At 39.4% G+C, this 18,433-nt stretch overlaps 1 protein-coding gene across 3 annotated transcripts; it reads left to right on the forward strand.

Moving 5' to 3' along the window:
- Positions 1 to 435: 435 nt before the first annotated feature.
- On the forward strand, positions 436 to 17,890 carry LOC148075816 (tripartite motif-containing protein 3-like). 3 transcript variants are annotated; one of them, XM_087795284.1, is made up of 13 exons: positions 436 to 570; positions 10,339 to 10,503; positions 11,281 to 11,521; positions 11,618 to 11,769; positions 11,845 to 12,025; positions 12,081 to 12,810; positions 13,753 to 13,856; positions 13,921 to 14,088; positions 14,159 to 14,327; positions 15,009 to 15,062; positions 15,234 to 15,304; positions 15,444 to 15,584; positions 15,654 to 17,890. In XM_087795284.1, the coding sequence occupies exons 2-13, from the start codon at positions 10,358 to 10,360 to the stop codon at positions 15,804 to 15,806; spliced, it is 2,310 nt and encodes a 769-aa protein (XP_087651410.1). In that variant the 5' UTR covers positions 436 to 570; positions 10,339 to 10,357; the 3' UTR covers positions 15,807 to 17,890. The 3 variants fall into 3 exon arrangements, with proteins under 3 accessions (XP_087651410.1, XP_087651408.1, XP_087651411.1); XM_087795282.1 differs by having other exon boundaries at positions 11,281 to 11,769; XM_087795285.1 differs by lacking the exon at positions 15,009 to 15,062.
- Positions 17,891 to 18,433: the final 543 nt, after the last annotated feature.

Raw genomic sequence — 18,433 nt, forward strand, 5'->3', positions numbered from 1 at the left:
GTCCCTTCTTTGGGTTTGATGGCCCCTGATGAGTATATTTGAAGTGGATTTGTGTTAAATTAATTTAAGAAAATGTCACTAGCTAAATAAAAATATAAATTTAAGTGAAAGTATGGGTTGGATTAGAGAATTATTTTTTTTTATAAAATTCCATCTGAATCTGTGTTTTGCTTCAAAAAAACCTACAAGTGAATGAGAACAAACAGCATCCTTTGTCCTTTTATGGGAACTGGGTGGGCCCCGCCGAAGCCCACCCCCTTTGCAGCAGAATCCCAACAGTGCTCCCTCAGTCAGTTCCTGAGACTCCTCTTCTTCTGCATATTCCCTCCCCCCTCCGTCTGCCATTGGCCTGCAGGACTCCTCCCGCTGCCGAGGCGACCAATGCCAGGCGTGGCATCGCTTCTCCGATCTCCTCCTTTCGCTTCGGCCCCTTCTCTCTCCAGACAGACCCTGCCCTTTTCCTTTCTGTTCTCAGTCTGAGCCTTGTGTCCTGGAGCTTTTTTGGGACGTCTACAATGGGAAGCTTCTGCCGGCACTGCTGACACCCCACGGCCTCCATCAGGAGTAAATGTGAGTTCCAAATGTCCAGGATCTGAATGTGAGATGTGTGTGATCAGGTTGAATAATGTGTTAATCTTAGCATCTGCACAGAAGCTGCTTGAATATTCCTGCAGATCTGCGTCCTCAGGAACAGGGTTTGCATGTACAACAGTGTTCAGCCCACACACACACACACACACACACACGTCCCTGTAGCAGGTGGGCATCAGTGCTGCAGTCTCAGGGCTGGGCTCCATAATCAACCATACGCACTCTTTTGTTTCCAGGATTAGTGACTCGTCATTGATTTCTCGCATCTGAATATTTATGGAGTCGCACAACTGTGTGCATCAGCTTTTTTTTTCTGGTTGCGGTTGTTGTGTCAATCGCCGGCCGGAGCAGATGTTTGGCTAATGTCTTATTGATTATTGTTTTTTGGTCTTTGTTTCCTGTCACAAGATGCCTTGTTGTTGTTGAGCCGCCAGAATCACTGTCCCAAGGAAGCTGCAGTGGGTCTAGATCAGTGCCCGAGGCCTGATTCATCCTCCGTGTCTCTTGACGCTTCAGGCTTTTGATCTTCCTCCATCCATGTGTTTGTAGTCAGAGAGCATGCTGGGTGATTCCAGGTGGATGCAGAGACTGATGGCGAGGGATTTAGGATATCGGGAAGACTTACCTCAGATATTGATTGCTGTAAACGGGTTAGTTGTGCAATCTATTTTGCATTTTAAAGCAGCACTATGTAACATTTTTAAATTTGTTTCCTTTCTAAAACAACAAGTCACCACAAGTCAGATAAAATGTGTTACGGCAGCAGGTCGGAGACGGCAGTTCAATTAATTTCCATTAAGGCTGAAATCCTGAGAGGTCTTTTTTGAAGCTTCCAGGAAGGGAAAACCGAAACCAAAAAGGTTCAAAACAAGAACAGTTTTGTATACAAATGCTCATACGGGCTATAGTGGAGGAGTTTCAGTTTTCACGACTATGTACACTGTTACAATTGCATTGTTAGAAAAGTGGATTAAAGAACCAAACATCAGAGTCCATATCCTTTCCAAGTTACCCAAAAAACGTGAAATATGGATACAAGTATGGTCAGCGACGAAAATCCACATGCATCTAGTTTCAGTCAGGCAAGGAGTTAAAGGTACTATTGTAGCATCCTAATAGTATGGTGAGGTAAAACTGGCATTCATAGGAAGTACTAACATTCATAGGCAAGGGGATGTGAGTTGCCGACAGTTTGAATACACAGGACGAGATCATGCTAACTTAAACTGCAAACAAACAAGGTTCGCTAACATATGGCTAGCTCGCTTCACTGTGCAGTAGGTTGGTGGTTCAGATTCCAGTGAGAAACACAATGTCCTTGACACTATAGTGTGCCATTATAAGTCTCTTTTAATGAAACTTAAAAGAAGTAGTGATGAGGATCAACACCTCCAACCTCATAGCACTAGATGTAAAAGTATGTTTATATGAGTGAGTAATTTTATTCACTGTAAAAAACAAAAAAGGTCTCTCATTCAACTAGTGGGTTTCGCAGGTGCTTCAGATTTTTTGGGACGCTTAGGAACGACATAGGTCAGACTGATGGTGCAACAAACTATACTAAAAATCAGAATGTTAAGATGCACCGTTTTTAATAAAACAAAAAAAAGAACTTAAGTGAAGATTCCTCGTGAGTCTCAGGGAAACTTGACATGACCTTTAACTGCGATAATGAAGGACCAGAAACCCTCCTGCTTGCACGATCAATAGATTTGACTCCTGCTGAGAACAAGATAAAACATATTGAACTGTGAAAACTTGACTGAAAATAGATGGACAGGTTTTTTACACAAATTTTCTCTTGCTTAGAGACATTTACCTCAATATTTCCTTCAGGTTAAATATCAGTTGTAAATGTGTCCTTTTTCTACTCAAAAATGTCAAGAACTAACTCAAAACACTTTGTTGAAATGCATCAACCTTAAGAATAAAAACTTAAATCTTAGGGAAGATCATCAATAAAGGTATTTGAAAAATAAATACATTTAAAATATGAGAAATATATGTTGCATGAGACGAAAAAGGTAATTTAGCCTAGAAAACAGCACAGAAAACGTCTAAAATCGTTCATCTCTTACAACTCATAGCTTTAAAATGGACAAAACATTTAGTTTAGAGTTAACTTGACTTTTGTATTATATGACTTTTTGTTGAACTCTTGATCAATTGTCCACGTGTTCTGAGAAAACATTTTTTTCTTAAGTTTAGTAATCAATATGTCTGATCACTCTTTACTTACAGAAGCTTGTTTTTTCATGCGCAATATTAAAAAAAAAACTATATGTCAAAGAGAAATATGAACCACTGCAGAAGCCAAAGGAAGGGTTAAAAGGAAGTGAACGTCGGGGATCCATCCACATACCTAAAGTAGGTGTCAAATCCATCATTTCAAGAGCAAAATTAAATTAAAAATTCAGGCTGACAAAAATATGTCAACTACGACCTTTTTCTCCACATGCACATGCAGGCATGGACCTACTGCCATTGTTGATGTACTATTAGCAATATTTCTTGCATTAATACAATATAATATGATAATAATTAAAAATAATAATAATGATGACAGCTAGTACACAAACCATAAATGTTATAAACAAGTACATACAGTCTAGTGAGTGTGTTGAGATTAAGTACACTGAGCTTGACGTTTTAAGGTAAGCTCCAACTTTAATAATATTTATATTTCATAACTAATAAGAAATGTTCATGTTTTCTAAACAATGACTTCTTTCTCAATAACAAAACAAGTCACCAACTGTATACGAAGTTGAGAACATTAAAGCCATTAGAACATTAATTTGAGGCCCTCCATACCTATAAACAACCTTTTTCTCAGGATTATTAAATAACCAGCAAACAGATCTTAAATAAAGTTGTTCAACGTAGCTACGTAGATGAAAGGTGGGGGACACCCTGGAAAGGATTCTCAGTCCATTACACATGGACAGACAATCCCTCTCACTCACACATACAATTTAGAGCAGGGGTCTCCAAACTGGTCCTCAAAGGTGGTGCAGGTTTTTGTTCCGACCGATCAAGCATGTACAGTTTAACCAATGAGGTTTCAGCTTGAACAAGCAACACCAGACTGACAGTCAACTGAATACACTCTGAAGACTGATTGGACTGTTGGAAATAAACACACTCCACATATAAATGACGCAGGTTCACTTCAAATGATCAGCTAGATTTCACCTCAGGATCTTTTTAAATAAAGCTACCAGTTGCATGTATATGCTGACGATAGTTTGAATATTGGATTGATGTTTGGTTGGACAGATAAGGATATAATTTCGATAGTTCCACAAGGAGCTGAAGCCTACACCTCTGTTCTGTTCTGTTCTGTTTGACTCTGAAGTGAGACGCAGGCGTCACTCCTTGTCTCCGTCTGTCACTCTTGATACTTTTTGACGAGTCGTTAAAATGAGGAGAAAAACCAACTCTCAGCCTGTTGACGTCTTCTCCACACATGTTGTTTTAGGGTTGTCTCAGTGATCGGTTCTTGACAGGCTCTCCACATAAATGATCGACTGACACTTTCTCTGGCATCTACTCGAGAGGCCTGCTGGATGACTCTCTTGTGACGTGTGAAGGGCTTTTCCAAGTTGGGGAGAAAGGATTCAGGATGGACTGAGAGAGCTAACGATGACGACCTTTTATGATAGAAATATTTTGGTGTGGTCCACATTTGAAGTTGTTATCGTTCTACAACAGGGGTGGGAAATTCCAGGGGCCACATCGTATACTGATGCGAGGGTCCGGCAAACCATAATATGAAAGAAAAACATTAAAAAGAAAAAATGTAGGCAATATATTTGTCACAGCAAGAAAACAACAACTTTATTTTGATTATACATCCTTTCAATAATGTTCTCTATTCTTTATATATTTTTAAAGATTAAAAAAAAGAAAAAGAATGAGAGTAGAAGAGTAGCAAAAAAGAGCCCTAAAACATAGGAAGAATATAGGAAGAATAGAATCCGGCGATACAATACGTATCACAATACAGGGTCAATGATACAATATATTGCAATACTGTAGGTGTATATATATATATATATATATATATGATTTTTTATTTATTGTTTAACTGTAGGAAAACTGTCATAATATTTGACTTGCTTAAGATCAGCTCACTCAATCTAAACAAACTGATCTATATTTGTATTTCGTAAGAAAATAAAGAAATACAAGCTAGTTAATAATTGTATGTTAATTGTTACTGAAAAAGTATTCAGTATTGTTGAATATTGATACAGTATCAGTTTCACTCATGAATACAGTCTAAGGGTCACATGTGGCTGGCCCTTTTAAACAGCCTGAAAATACAGCCTTCGATTGGTCCATAGCTTCTACATTTTCATAGCTGTGAATGTCGCTTCTGAAGCAGAATTTGTAATGTTGGCTTCTGTGGTTGAAATCATAGCATGTTAAAACATGACCCATCGATCATCTTTTCTGATAAACAAGGCCGGCGTTCAGTAGAGCTCCTTCTGTGATGCACTGGAGTGTTAAGAGGAGCTTGTTAGCGTGAGGTTTTTCTCATGAGTCATTGTGGAGTGAGACGCCCTTAATGGCCTCACAATAACCCACTGACACTCCAAAACTCAGACATGAGCGGACGGAAAAGGGGAGAAATCCTCTCTGTACTGCACACTGGATACTCCCGTATTTCATGTCTCTATCCAACACGGACACTATCTTTTAGTTGGTGACACATTATCAGGCAGTTTTTGCATAAATCTATTTATAAACACTTTTTGGCGGCTGAGTGCTAGAAATCTAGGCCAGTTGATCACACACTCCTTCAAACCAGCAGCTCAAAACCTTCTGGCTCTTACTGACACTTGTACTAGAAGAAGAAATCCAATATAAAGTCCATCAATGACCTGCAGGAATTTAAATTCTTCAGGAATTTTCTTCTATATTGGGCACAAAAGATGACGCCACTATGAAGGAGACTACAGGAGGTGATGCTCCACAAACAGGAAAGAGGAAGTGACGCCACTCTTTATTGCTCAAGAATTCTCATAGTTGCGCACAGACTATGTCAATAAGACTTGTTGTTGAGTAGAGTTCTCAGAAATTTACAATACATATATTTTTTCTTAAACCCTAAATGGACTGTATTTTCTACAGCCATACGGAAACAATTTTAACAATCGTATCCCCTTATTTCGTCTCCTGTTTGACTGCATTTTTTATGCTATACATCCTTTAAGTTCATATTCATCTTCTATTTTTAGTTGTTTTTTTTCTAACTTGCATAAAAAAATGTTTAGAAGCCTCTTTTCCTTTTTTTTCTAGTGATGGTCTGTTGAAGCTTCATGATGCAGTGTCATGTTGTTTAGAGGTCAGTAGGTGGCGCCATCAGTTAAATGTGATGTTTCATTATAACAGTAGAAACAAAGGAAAAAAGTGCAGCGACCGCCATCTAGTGGACTCTAAAATAAATAAATAATGACACCGCATCAGAAAGCTTCATCAGACCACTTACAAAAATCCAATATTTACTTCTGCCAAGACCAATGGTCTTTTTTTGTAGATGACAGATCTGCTAGCTATTTTATTCTCTTAATATAAGTACATTTACAACTTTATTGACACTCCATTGTGGTCCATGGAAACTATGTTTGTGAAGGTGATTAGACAAGTCCTCTACTAGAGGAAAAATTAACCTATGAGCCAGTATCTTCATCATAGAGTCCACCCATTCAGTGGGCTCACCTAAAAGATTGAATTTGATCAGCCAGCTGTTAATAAAAACAGCTCATTTTGTGTTACATTGAAATAAAATGATAAAATGTTCTGATTGCATCAACCAAAATGGCCCAAATGATTGATACACTGTAAATTAATTATGTTGTGCAATATTGACTCCTGTGCTTATGCAAGGTTCGTCATAATACATTGCACATTTAAATCATTTTTATATATTTATAAATAAATTTAAGTTTTGTATTTTGGTACAAAAGCTGAAGCTGATTTCTCTTCCCCTAATAAACTTTATTCAAAGGTTTTTGCCTTTAACTATTTGTATATGAATGATTTTTCTATAGTTATTTGCTCTTCATTATAAAGGTCCGTTTTTCACTGCTGGGTGCAATTCTTGTTTTGAGGTACAAGCTCTTTTGAATAATGAGTCACTTGTTTATTCAGATGCTAGTAAAGCCAACCATTAGCAAAGAAGCTAAAGATCACGTGAATCCTCGGAGAGAAGCCGCTCGCCAAAGGTTAGCATCTCCAACCCGGTAACACCTGAAACACAAAACGACTCCTGACAAAAACATCGTTGTTATTGTTCTCTCACACCCATCTGGCAAACAAGTGACATCAATAATTCAGTTTCCTGGAAGCAAAACTGAATTAAAGTGAGATTTTAAAGGCCACTGTGGACCCACACAGTCTTGCATAATAGACTCCATAAATAATGAGCGCTGGTGGGAGTTGATCATCTGTTCGGCTTTTGGGAGATTTAATGTGACTTTCATAATTCATGTTATGCACCAGGAATTTGAATCAACTCTTGATGGTGTTATGTTGAGATCTTTTGGGGACAGAACCCTCTATATATTCTGTGCATACTTCACTCCACTACACCATACGAAGCTAGTTCCATAAGGTTTCTTCTGGCTGATCACGGTTGGATGATTGAATACAAGCTGCACATGTAACATGAACGCGCGACACTCCTTTTTTTTGGGTGCGCTGCAACTACTTATTAACTTGCTGGAATCGTAAACCGCCCCGTCTACTATTCATCCCCAGACTTAGTAGAAGCTCTGACGCTGTCCTCGGAGGAATAAATCAGTGCACGAGCTGTTAGTCAGATTGGACATGAATGATGACATGGTCGGACATTGATGGACACATTCATCCAGATGATGTTGACACGAGACCTAACAGCCAAGTGTAACGACAACACTCTGATTTATTTTCTCTCTCCACCCCCCAAGAAGTTACGGTCTCGGTCGCACGCTAGCAAAATGAACCAACAGATGTCGCAAAGTGCTGACCCTGCACTTTTACTGACCGATGTTTGAGTCACAACTGTGTGTGAAGATGTGGGTCACTTGTGTTTGTCTTGTTTTAGAAATCTCAGCCTGTTTTCGATCAACGTTGAATTTACTTGCAGCGACTGAAATATATGGAGTCAGTGAAATTCTAGAAGTCAAATTGTGTACAGTGTACGAAAGATAATTACTAGACAAGAAGGTGTAATAACAGACTCCAGATAAACCCATCAGTCACTTATCTGATTTTACCTAAACTCTTCCCACATTATCCACAATTTTTTAAGTATATATTTTATTGGGTATTGTTTTGATGCTTTGTGACCCTGGTCTGGAAAAGCGTTCTTCAAATATAAATTACTTACTTACTTACTTACAAAATAAAAACATTTTTTTTAAAAACATAAAATAATAAATGGTATAAAAAAATATAAATCAGAAAAAAGATGAATTAGCAATGAGGGCTCATTTTAAGATTGATATTTAATATATATTTTATTACACCAGTGATAGCTTTGACAACTCTACTTTACAGTAAATAAATATTTGCGATTGAACAGGAAGTGGGTCATTCGCTGGACAGGAAGTCAGTTACATCATATGACACTATACTTAGGAGAAAAGCTACAATGTTCGGCACTGATTTAGTGATCCGAGGCGTCGTACTTGAAAGGAAATCGGCCAGAATTTAGAAAGTGAGATACTTCAGAAGGAGGCAGTCAGAGAAGGGGGGAGGCGGAGTCGCTCTCCGTCTACATCCTCCCTCCGATGTCGGCGTTCAGCTGCTGTAAATTCAGGACATGTGAAGGTTGTCAGCTTACATGGAGGGAGGCGGGGGTGTGGGCTGCGGTCAGTGAAAAGACTGGCCTTCTTCGTAGCTCGGCCTGTTTAATGACTCGTCCAGGACCGACGGGAGAGGGAATGGAATCCCTCGGTGTCGCTGGTCTGAGATCACGACTGCAGAGATGAGAGCGAAGACGGGGGGACAATGGGAGGAGGAAGAGGGAGGCGAGCCGGACTGGAATGTCATTGTTAGCTCGGCTGCACTGTTCTGCACACACGAGCAGCTGCTTCTGAGGCCTCACTGTTCTGACCAGCAACTCCCCCTCCTCACCCCCTCACCCTCTCACCCCCTCACCCGCCTCCCCTTTCACATGTACACTGAGACAGACAGACAGGTGGTGGAGCTGCAGCCAGCTGGGCGTCAAGGGAAGGAAGTGCGAGTGAAGTGGGGAGTGGCGCTCGTAAGCTTCCTCTTCCCTTCATCGCAGCGTGAACTGTTGGCCCTCGTAGGTACAGTCGACCTGTACCATGACAAGGAACACGTTCAACTTGTAATCTGTGGAGAGCCTGCAATTGGGATTTTAAGCAGTTTAATTTACTAAAGGCTTTTAAGTTCAAGAAAATGACCTTAAAAAGAACTGACCTTTAAACAAATGTTCATTTTATCAACACTAGTAATTCAAGTACATAATAGATAAGAATAATTATTTGTTTTCTCTTTATACACCACATTATTCTAGACTGAAGAAATACATTTTACTCATTTTACATCTTCTTAATCTTTGTTTTATTTACCAAATACCTCCCCATCTCTCAGTAAATGCCACAAAGACAAGGTTCACTGTCACTTTCCGCTGCTACTTTCCTGTTCTCTTCCACAAAAAGAATCATCAACAAAAAATTCGATTAAAGCCTGATCATCATTAAAATGATCTGACAAAGGATTACAACATTTAATTCCAAGTTCTTTCCGGTTCACTATGGAACGATCAGCCTGCTTTATAGTCTTTAAGTTGTTTCTTAACTAGGGGGGAATATTTATGTGAAAAATATTATATTTATATTTGTTCTTTAATGATGGAGTTTGACATGCTTGCTTTACACAATCAAAACATGTACAACAAATGCTATAATCAAGTTGCGCACTTATGAAACTCTGTTTTATTTTGTCTGAACTCAAATGCAACCTCTTCAGATGTACCAGTAAAAAGAGATAATTTACTTTAAAATAAAATATTAGAAATGAAAATATTATTATATAAATTAAATATTGAGTATATTGAATCATATAACAAAATAAAAACATTTGTTTCTAATTTAAAATAAATACTGTGATAAAAGTATATTTTTTAAAGGATTGCAAAATAGAATTATTAATGTCATGATTATAAAATATGTTATAACTTAAAAAAGAAAATAAATTAAGTGATCATAATGGTTGTGCATATGTGAGAGTACAGTCTGAGACACAGAAGGTTAGACATGTTTAAATGGATGAACAATGGCATGGATTACAGCTCTTTGGTTCAGACGTCTGTTTTATAATCCTATACGTGATTATGACAGATGTTCGGCCTGTCATTGGTGATCACTGATAATCTGCTTGACCCAGTGATACAGTTTACTTCGGCTCATCTGGGTTTATTCCGAGCATGAAATACCTCCAGATGACACTGTTGTTGAATGTCCGCCTGACTTATGAACATACATGTGCTTGTCCTGTAAACACAGACGCGGCGGCTCCTCGCGTGTCCTGACCCAGATCACACAACTGCTCCTCGTTTATTCAGCACAATATAAAAGACTCGTGATGAAGGAAGCAGATTCTTGACTTCTCTCTCAACGGTTTTATAATCTCAGCAGCCTCATGACTCATTTCTTCCTGCTGCTCGAGCACGCCTTTACTTCCTCAATCCTCCGCTGACCAGACTGTCTCGCCCCTTCTGTGCAGGACCCTGCGTGTCCTTTAAATGTCCGTCACCATGTCCAAGCGCGAGAGCAGCAGCACCAGCCCGGTGGTCAGACAGATTGACAAGCAGTTCCTGGTCTGCAGCATCTGCCTGGACCACTACCACAACCCTAAAGTGCTGCCCTGCCTGCACACCTTCTGTGAGAAGTAAGTCCGGATGAACTGTGGTGTTGTTACATGGATTATTTCGTTGTCAGGTCACACCAGAGACCAGACAAAAACACATTAGTTGAGATGTCAGATTGTAGGCACAGGGCCCAGAACAAGCACACTTACCAATTTAAAGTGGCTCGAAGAGCTAGGAAAGTTAATATGATTCACCAAAACCAGTATGTGCTCATTCTTAGGAAAAGGTGCCAATTCCAAGTTATATTTTTTCAAATAATTTGGTACAAACCTTTTTTTTAAAATAAGATTTTAACGTTAAGAATGTATATGACCTTAAGTCTACGTCATCTAATTTCATATCATATACAACAATGTATTACTGGACGGTAATGGGTACATTTCACCTCATAATATTGTTATTAACAGGCTAAGATAGCAATTTAAATGTCAAGCAATGTTAAAAACATTAGAAATACATAATTTGAATGGTTGAAGCATTTTTAGGATTTAGCATGTTTATCTAAAAATAGCAAAAATAATTCTATAAACATTTTCACTAATAGCCGGAACAAGTTCAAGTTTACTTTGTATTGAAAAAACCCAAAAACATTTCTAATGCTATGATGTTTGGCATTGAGAAATGCAATATGTCATTTATTTTAGAAAGCAGGAAGATGCTAAAATTAGCCATCAATAATTAAAGTCAATAATTAAAGTCAATAATTAAAATCACATTTTGTTTGCTTTCTAATTTCCTGTGACGGTTTCCCTTTTTTTTTCGGCCCAAGACTCACAGATGCCTCTTGTTTTGTCCAGATGCCTTCAGAACTACATCCCTCCTCAGTCCCTGACACTGTCCTGCCCAGTGTGCAGACAGACATCCATCTTGCCAGAGAAGGGCGTGGCAGCGTTGCAGAATAATTTCTTCATCACCAATTTAATGGAGGTGTTGCAGCGGGACCCAGAGTGCAGCCGGATCGAGGCGTGTAACGTCCTTGAGTCAGCCAGCGCCGCCACCGCCTGTCAACCCCTCTCCTGCCCCAACCATGAGGGCAAGGTCAGCAAACGCTTAGAAGATGGTGTTTTTAATGACACAATATGGGTCAGAATATGGGCTGGATTTTTATGTGTTGCTCCTCTGCACCCTCTACAGGTGATGGAGTTCTACTGCGAGTCATGTGAAACGGCCATGTGCCTGGAGTGCACGGAGGGGGAACACAGGGAACACGTGACCGTTCCTTTGAGAGATGTGCTGGAGCAACACAAGACCGCCCTGAAGAATCAGCTGGACACAGTCCGCAACAGGTCAGTGTGAACGGCACCTGAACGTTTTGTCAACGTCAGCTCACGGACTGGTGTCTCCTTTTGTCTACATGGCAGATTACCTCAGCTAACTGCTGCCATCGAGCTGGTCAATGAAATCTCCAAACAACTCACGGACAGGAAGAATGGGGCAGTTACAGAAATCAGCAACACCTTCGACGAGCTGGAGAAAGCTCTACACCAGCGCAAGACCGCACTCATTACTGAGGTGGAAAACATCTGCAGTACGAAGCAGAAGGTCAGTCAGCCGGAGTTTGCACTTGAGAACTTTCACTAACCCTCCCCCTCTGTAGGTGCTTCAAGCGCAGTTATCCTCTTTGCTACAAGGCAAAGAGAACATCCAGAGCAGCTGCAACTTCACAGAGCAAGCTTTGAGCCACGGCAGTGCCACCGAGGTTCTTCTGGTCCAGAAACAGATGGGTGAGCGGGTCAGCGCTCTTGCACGGTACACTTTTCCAGAGTACCCCCATGAAAATGGACATCTGGAATGTCAGGTGGAAACGGATGGCCTTCGACGCTCCATCCAGAACCTTGGAGTCCTGATCACGACAGGGGCAGTGGGCCACACCAGCGTTGCTACTGGCGAGGGCCTGAGACATGCTCTGGTGGGCCAGCACACCACGGTCACAGTCACAACTAAAGACAAGGATGGGGAACTGGTGAAGACGGGCAACGCTGCTCTCAGGGCAGAGATTGTCTCCGCAGATGGAACCTCCACCGAGGCTGAGGTCGTGGATAACAAAAACGGTACCTACGAAGTGGGGTACACCATCCGCTCAGAGGGGGAGTTCTCTTTCTCCCTGCTGCTTTATGAGCAGCCGGTGCGAGGGAGTCCATTCCGCCTACGGGCTGTTAAGCCGTCAGACGTCCTGCAGTCGCCAGAGGATGTGAAGAGACGAGTCAAGTCCCCGAGTGGAGGTGGCGGTCATGTACGACAGAAGGCGGTCCGCAGACCTTCTAGTATGTACAGCACCACCAAGAAGAAGGAAAATCCAATCGAGGACGAGCTGATCTACAGAGTGGGTGGGTAGAGTGAAGCGTTCCTTCAATGTCACACAGTTCAATCGACTAAGGTTTAGAAAATTCCATTGTGGGGTTGCTGCACATGGCATTTCCTTAAAAATACTGACACACCCTTTAGGACAGCATTTGTGGTGAAAACCAATGGCAGTGACATTTTACTTTTGTCATACAACTGCGCCACCTTTTGGTTAATAAGATATCACTGGAGCATTTGGGAAAACATGGATCGCAACCGATTCATGCAGACTGAAATTTTTGATGCATAAACATTCCCTGCTAGAAACATGAAGGCAAAGTATCTTTTAGAATATGCAGAATATTTTGGCTGTGCAGTCTGTCAACCACATTTTGTGCAATCGGTAGTTCAGCCCACACACATTTTCAACTGTGGGGAAAGGCTCACCGGAGAAATATGTGTCATGTCGAATCCTTTGATCTGCATTCCATCACTTGTTCGACATGAATAAATCTGGAATGAATGTCCAACACAAGCTTCAGAAACGTACATCCTTCCATATTTTTGTAGATAAAAGCTACAACAGATTGTTGAGGTGCAAAATGCTACATAAGTTCTGAATAATTAACATGAACTTGAGAATCCTAATCTCATTTAGGATCACCCTGGAGCCAGCTAACTTCAATATCCTCACGCGTATTTTTTGTGTTCAGGAAAATATGGGTGCAAAATGCATGCAGCTGTGCAAAAAAATAGTATCAGGTTTCAGCTCAACATACGTTGGGATCAACTTGCCTGTTTTGGCTACATATTAAAGCCAAAATAAATAGTTACCAGACGCAATCCATAACGGTGGTAAATGGTGTCCAATGACCAAGAAACTGAAATGTTTTGCCAACAAATAAGTGCTAGTCAGTTTATCATTGGATGTGCCATCATTACTTTCAACAGAATATTCCTCTCTTGAGCATAATATTATTTCACAGGAACACGAGGACGAGATAAAGGAGAGTTTACCAACCTGCAAGGCATCTCCACGGCTGCCAACGGCAGGATTGTAGTGGCGGACAGCAACAACCAGTGTATACAGGTCAGGGTTGGATTTCCTCCTCACAGAAACGGACATTGGCTAACACAAATTGAATCCATCCCAGGTCTTTTCAAACGACGGCCAATTTAAGATGAGGTTTGGGGTCCGAGGTCGTTCACCAGGCCAGCTACAGCGCCCCACTGGCGTCACCGTGGACATGAACGGTGACATCATCGTGGCCGACTATGACAACAGGTGGATCAGTATCTTCTCCTCAGATGGGAAGTTTAAAGTAAGAATTTATTTACTATGACTGACTTCAAAGCAAACTTGTGTATTCAGAGTTTGTACAAATTTTGCAGAACAAAATCGGCGCAGGGCGACTGATGGGACCTAAAGGGGTGGCGGTGGATAAGAACGGACACATCATCACGGCAGATAACAAGGCCTGCTGCGTCTTCATTTTCCAGTCAAATGGGAAGTTAGTGACAAAGTTCGGTGCCAGGGGAACACTGGACCGACACTTTGCAGGTAGAGATCCATTATAAAGATATTCTAAATTCCCTTTAATGGTCATTTGAAAAGTATCACAGGTTTTTGATGATAGCAAACACAGATGTGAAAATAATGAAACACGTAATCTTTAAAACAAGTGTTTCTTTTAAACAAGTGTCTTTGGCAACACATTCTTAAGTTCCACTTCAGCTTTTGACTTCTGTTCATTTGTCTAAACTAAAATGGACCCAAATAAGGAGATCATAACCAAGAGGTTCAGGTATGCTAGTCCTTTTGATTCATAATAAGCAATATAAAAGCTAACTTTAGCTTAAATAGTATTTCATTTGTTAGCTCTTAAGAAGCATTGAGGTTAGCGTCATGCATTTTAAATGTGTTGCTAAGTTACATATGTTAATTCGAGCTACGATTCAACATCAAAGGAAAGATACTATATTGAACGTCACTGCAAGAAAGACTTTTACTAGCTACTTATCTAGGAAATAGGCATTTATGCGTAACAAATGTATATTTTGCTTGTGAGCAAAAAATATGCGAAATCCCTTTTAAGAAAACCACCCATCTAAACTTAACTTACAGTTAAACTTAACATAAGTTTACACTTGTTTTATCGGAGGAATTGTTGGCGTTGAAAGCAGCCCATCTGACTTGGTTTTACTTTTCAAATTCTGATGTGGACCCTTTCTTTTGTTATAGATAAAAGTGGTGCAAACATTGAGCAAAAGCTTAGTAAATCTGGTCCTGTTTTCAGTAAGTAATTCACCCTCTGTGTGAAAAAAAAATTCAACGTGTATGTCCTGTCTATCTGTCTTTCTGTGCATCAATGTTCGTCACATCTTTGTGTTTCCGTGTCTTATTGATATATTTTTTCAACTGTAATGCTTTTTTAAAAGCTGTGGTTCACCCTTGTACATTCTTCAGGTCCTCATTTTGTGGCTGTGAACAACAAAAATGAAATTGTGGTGACGGATTTCCACAATCATTCCGTCAAGGTAAGTCTGCACACAAGCGACACCTTGTGGTCACCTTATACTATTCAACCAAATGTACATGTTAAAGCCTTGGCTGTCGTTCATATATCAGTTAGTAACTTTTATTATTAATTTAAAGAATCATGTATCTGGTCCTCAGGTATACAATGCAGATGGAGAATTCCTGTTCAAATTCGGCTCCCACGGCGAAGGTAACGGCCAGTTCAACGCTCCCACCGGTGTGGCCGTGGACGCTAACGGTAACATCATCGTTGCAGACTGGGGCAACAGTCGAATCCAGGTGAGTAAAGATCAGTACGCCCTGATAAACCTCTTGGACTGTGTCCTCATTCCTCTCTATTACCACCAGGTATTCGACAGCTCCGGCTCTTTCCTTTCCTACATCAACACGACTGCAGACCCGCTCTACGGCCCTCAGGGTTTGGCCCTCACCTCTGACGGTCACGTGGCTGTGGCCGACTCTGGGAATCACTGCTTCAAGGTGTACCGTTACCTGCAGTAGATCTGATCAAGATTTTTTCGGATGTTAATTTATGTCAAAATTGAAGCTACAGGAAGTACTTGTAAACAGATATGAAGCTGGTTTGACAGAACGTTGCTGGTGGATTTGTTTGAGTGACCTTCACAAGGTAAAGATATAGTGTTCCTGTCCATGAATGGCTTTTTACTCTAAATAATTGGTTTAGTGAAAGTACTCCAAGGCTAAATATTTGTATAAAAATTCAGCATGTGATCTTTTCAAAATGCTCTGATTATTGGTACAAGCACTTTTCCATTAATAATTGAAAACACAATGGGAATCATAAGATATTAAACCAAAAAAACAAACAAAACATTAACATACAAATTACTTTAAAAAGGGACAAATTATGAAGAGATGACATTGAGTTGTTTTCAAACTAAATTATAAGAAACAGTCCACATTTGCAACAAGAATAAACTTGTTCATGTCTCACAATGTTTGAATCTAGCCCTCAGGCCATGCATTTGATATAAATAATAATATTTATTGATTACGATCCAGACATTTGGGTCTTAAGTTTGGTCACAACTGCAACACTATTTAAAAAAAACATCACCTCAGATAATTGAAAAATAAAATAAATTATAAGTTGGAGAACAATATCTCAAAGCCATTATTGAACAGGAAATGACTCGTCTGGGAGCGAAATGAAAGCCATCACTCACTGGAGGAAGAGAGTATTTAAAGAGCCATAAGTTGTCCGAAGCATGAGAATGACATTTATCACACCAACACAGTTGCTTACAGTGCTGTCCACACTTAACCAGCAATGAAATGTAAAACTTCAGTTGCATTGTTGCCACCGTCCGTGCATTGATTTGCTGTATGTATTGTACAAACATAAATGTATATTGTGTATATTAGATCACGCCGTATCGACATGCTATCATTTTCCGAGCTTCTCTTCGTCTGAGGATTTGGACAAACACAGGACTCCAGATGTGAGCGGCAGCTGTTCAGACGTGCGTTTTCAACCAGCACACGCTGATATTTATTAAGTGTTAACAGCACAATAGTTGTTATTTGAAAGGGAATCTAATTTATTCTTATTTTATAAGCTATTTCAAATTATTTTTCTAAATTCATGTGCTTGTTCCTCATTTTACACTACAACACATCTCCGAGATGAACCGGTTTTTAAGTCAAATCACCTTCAGGACGTTTTGATATGCATGAGCAGCCTTTTTCACAGCTATGATGGTGACAATGTCATGTTTGGCTATAATGCACATTGATTATCGATGGTTTTTGATACAGCAATACACCCAAATTTTAACTGCAATATTGCATTTGTTTTGTATAAATAGAACCTTCTAGGATGACATTACTGGAGGCATGTTGCATTCATGATGAAAAAAGTTGTATTCTTATTTAAAATGTTGAGAAACTAAATCAATTCATACAAAATATCTTGTGAAAAACATCAGACAGACATTAACTAAATGTTTGTGTCAAATGATGAGATCGATATATATAAATACCCTTAAAATGACTCAAATAATGAAAATAACCCATAAAGTGTTAAAAAGAGTCTTTAAAATTATGACAATTAATTAAAAAAAAAAACAAGAGTAAGGGTAGACTACAAAAACAGATAAGCCAATACATTTGTTTAATTGATTTATAGTCTTAATTCTAATTATATTATGAGGAAATTACTTTTTTTCATGTGGGTGGAACAGAGCCTCCATAGATCCTGATTGTAAATTCTAAGAATCTTTAAAGGGTGCAATTTGAAAAATGCTTCCCTGTCTTTCCTTTGAGTCTTTAGAAATGTTGTAAATATACAGAAGCCACTTCGTCTGCGATCACATGCGTCATCTAGAAAAGTGTTTACTGATGCTATAAACTTATTAGCTGTAAATCAAAGCTGCTGCTGCTGCTGTGACTCCCCCTGCTGGTCATCATATGTAACACCATTGCAGACGTATAAGGGGCTCGACTGCAGCGCTGTGCCAAAACTTTCACCCGATTTATGACATTTATATTCAACTTTCTGTCACACAAACGGTTTTGTTTTCTCTATTAATATGCACTGGTAATAAAAGCACATGGTTTACTGAGATGTGTTTGTGTCTTTTTTAACGTTTTTTTTATTTTTTATTAAGGAATTGTAAAGAAAATAAGAGTTGAATAAGATACATTGATATATATATAGCTATTTTTTACACATAATAACATGTATTTATATTAACTGGAAGCAATGTCATGAAAAACTCCATAGAAATATTGTATACAAGAGGTCACTTTGCGCAAGCTAACGATTAGCCTATTTTAGCTTTAGCAACTTGTAGCATATTGCTAACTTACACAGTAACATCAAACTCAGCGACATCTTAATAATATTAACAATAAATCACTCATCAGACGTCAATTTAAATCAGCAGAACTCCATCTTACTTACCCACACTATTTCCAAGAGAGCTTCACAACTTATCAAGAATATATCAGTAACAGGAAGCATCCTATCAAAATAAAAGAAAAAAACAATTTGCCACTTGATGCCGCGCAAGCCTTAATAGTCTTGTAATTTATCTTATTTTCCACGTTATTTTTACCTTTAAATAACAGGAAATAATGTTTTCCAGGATTATACTTTTAACCAA

This window comes from Callionymus lyra, chromosome 7 (assembly GCF_982586985.1).
Source record: "Callionymus lyra chromosome 7, fCalLyr1.hap1.1, whole genome shotgun sequence".
In the NCBI taxonomy this organism is placed as follows: domain Eukaryota; kingdom Metazoa; phylum Chordata; class Actinopteri; order Syngnathiformes; family Callionymidae; genus Callionymus; species Callionymus lyra.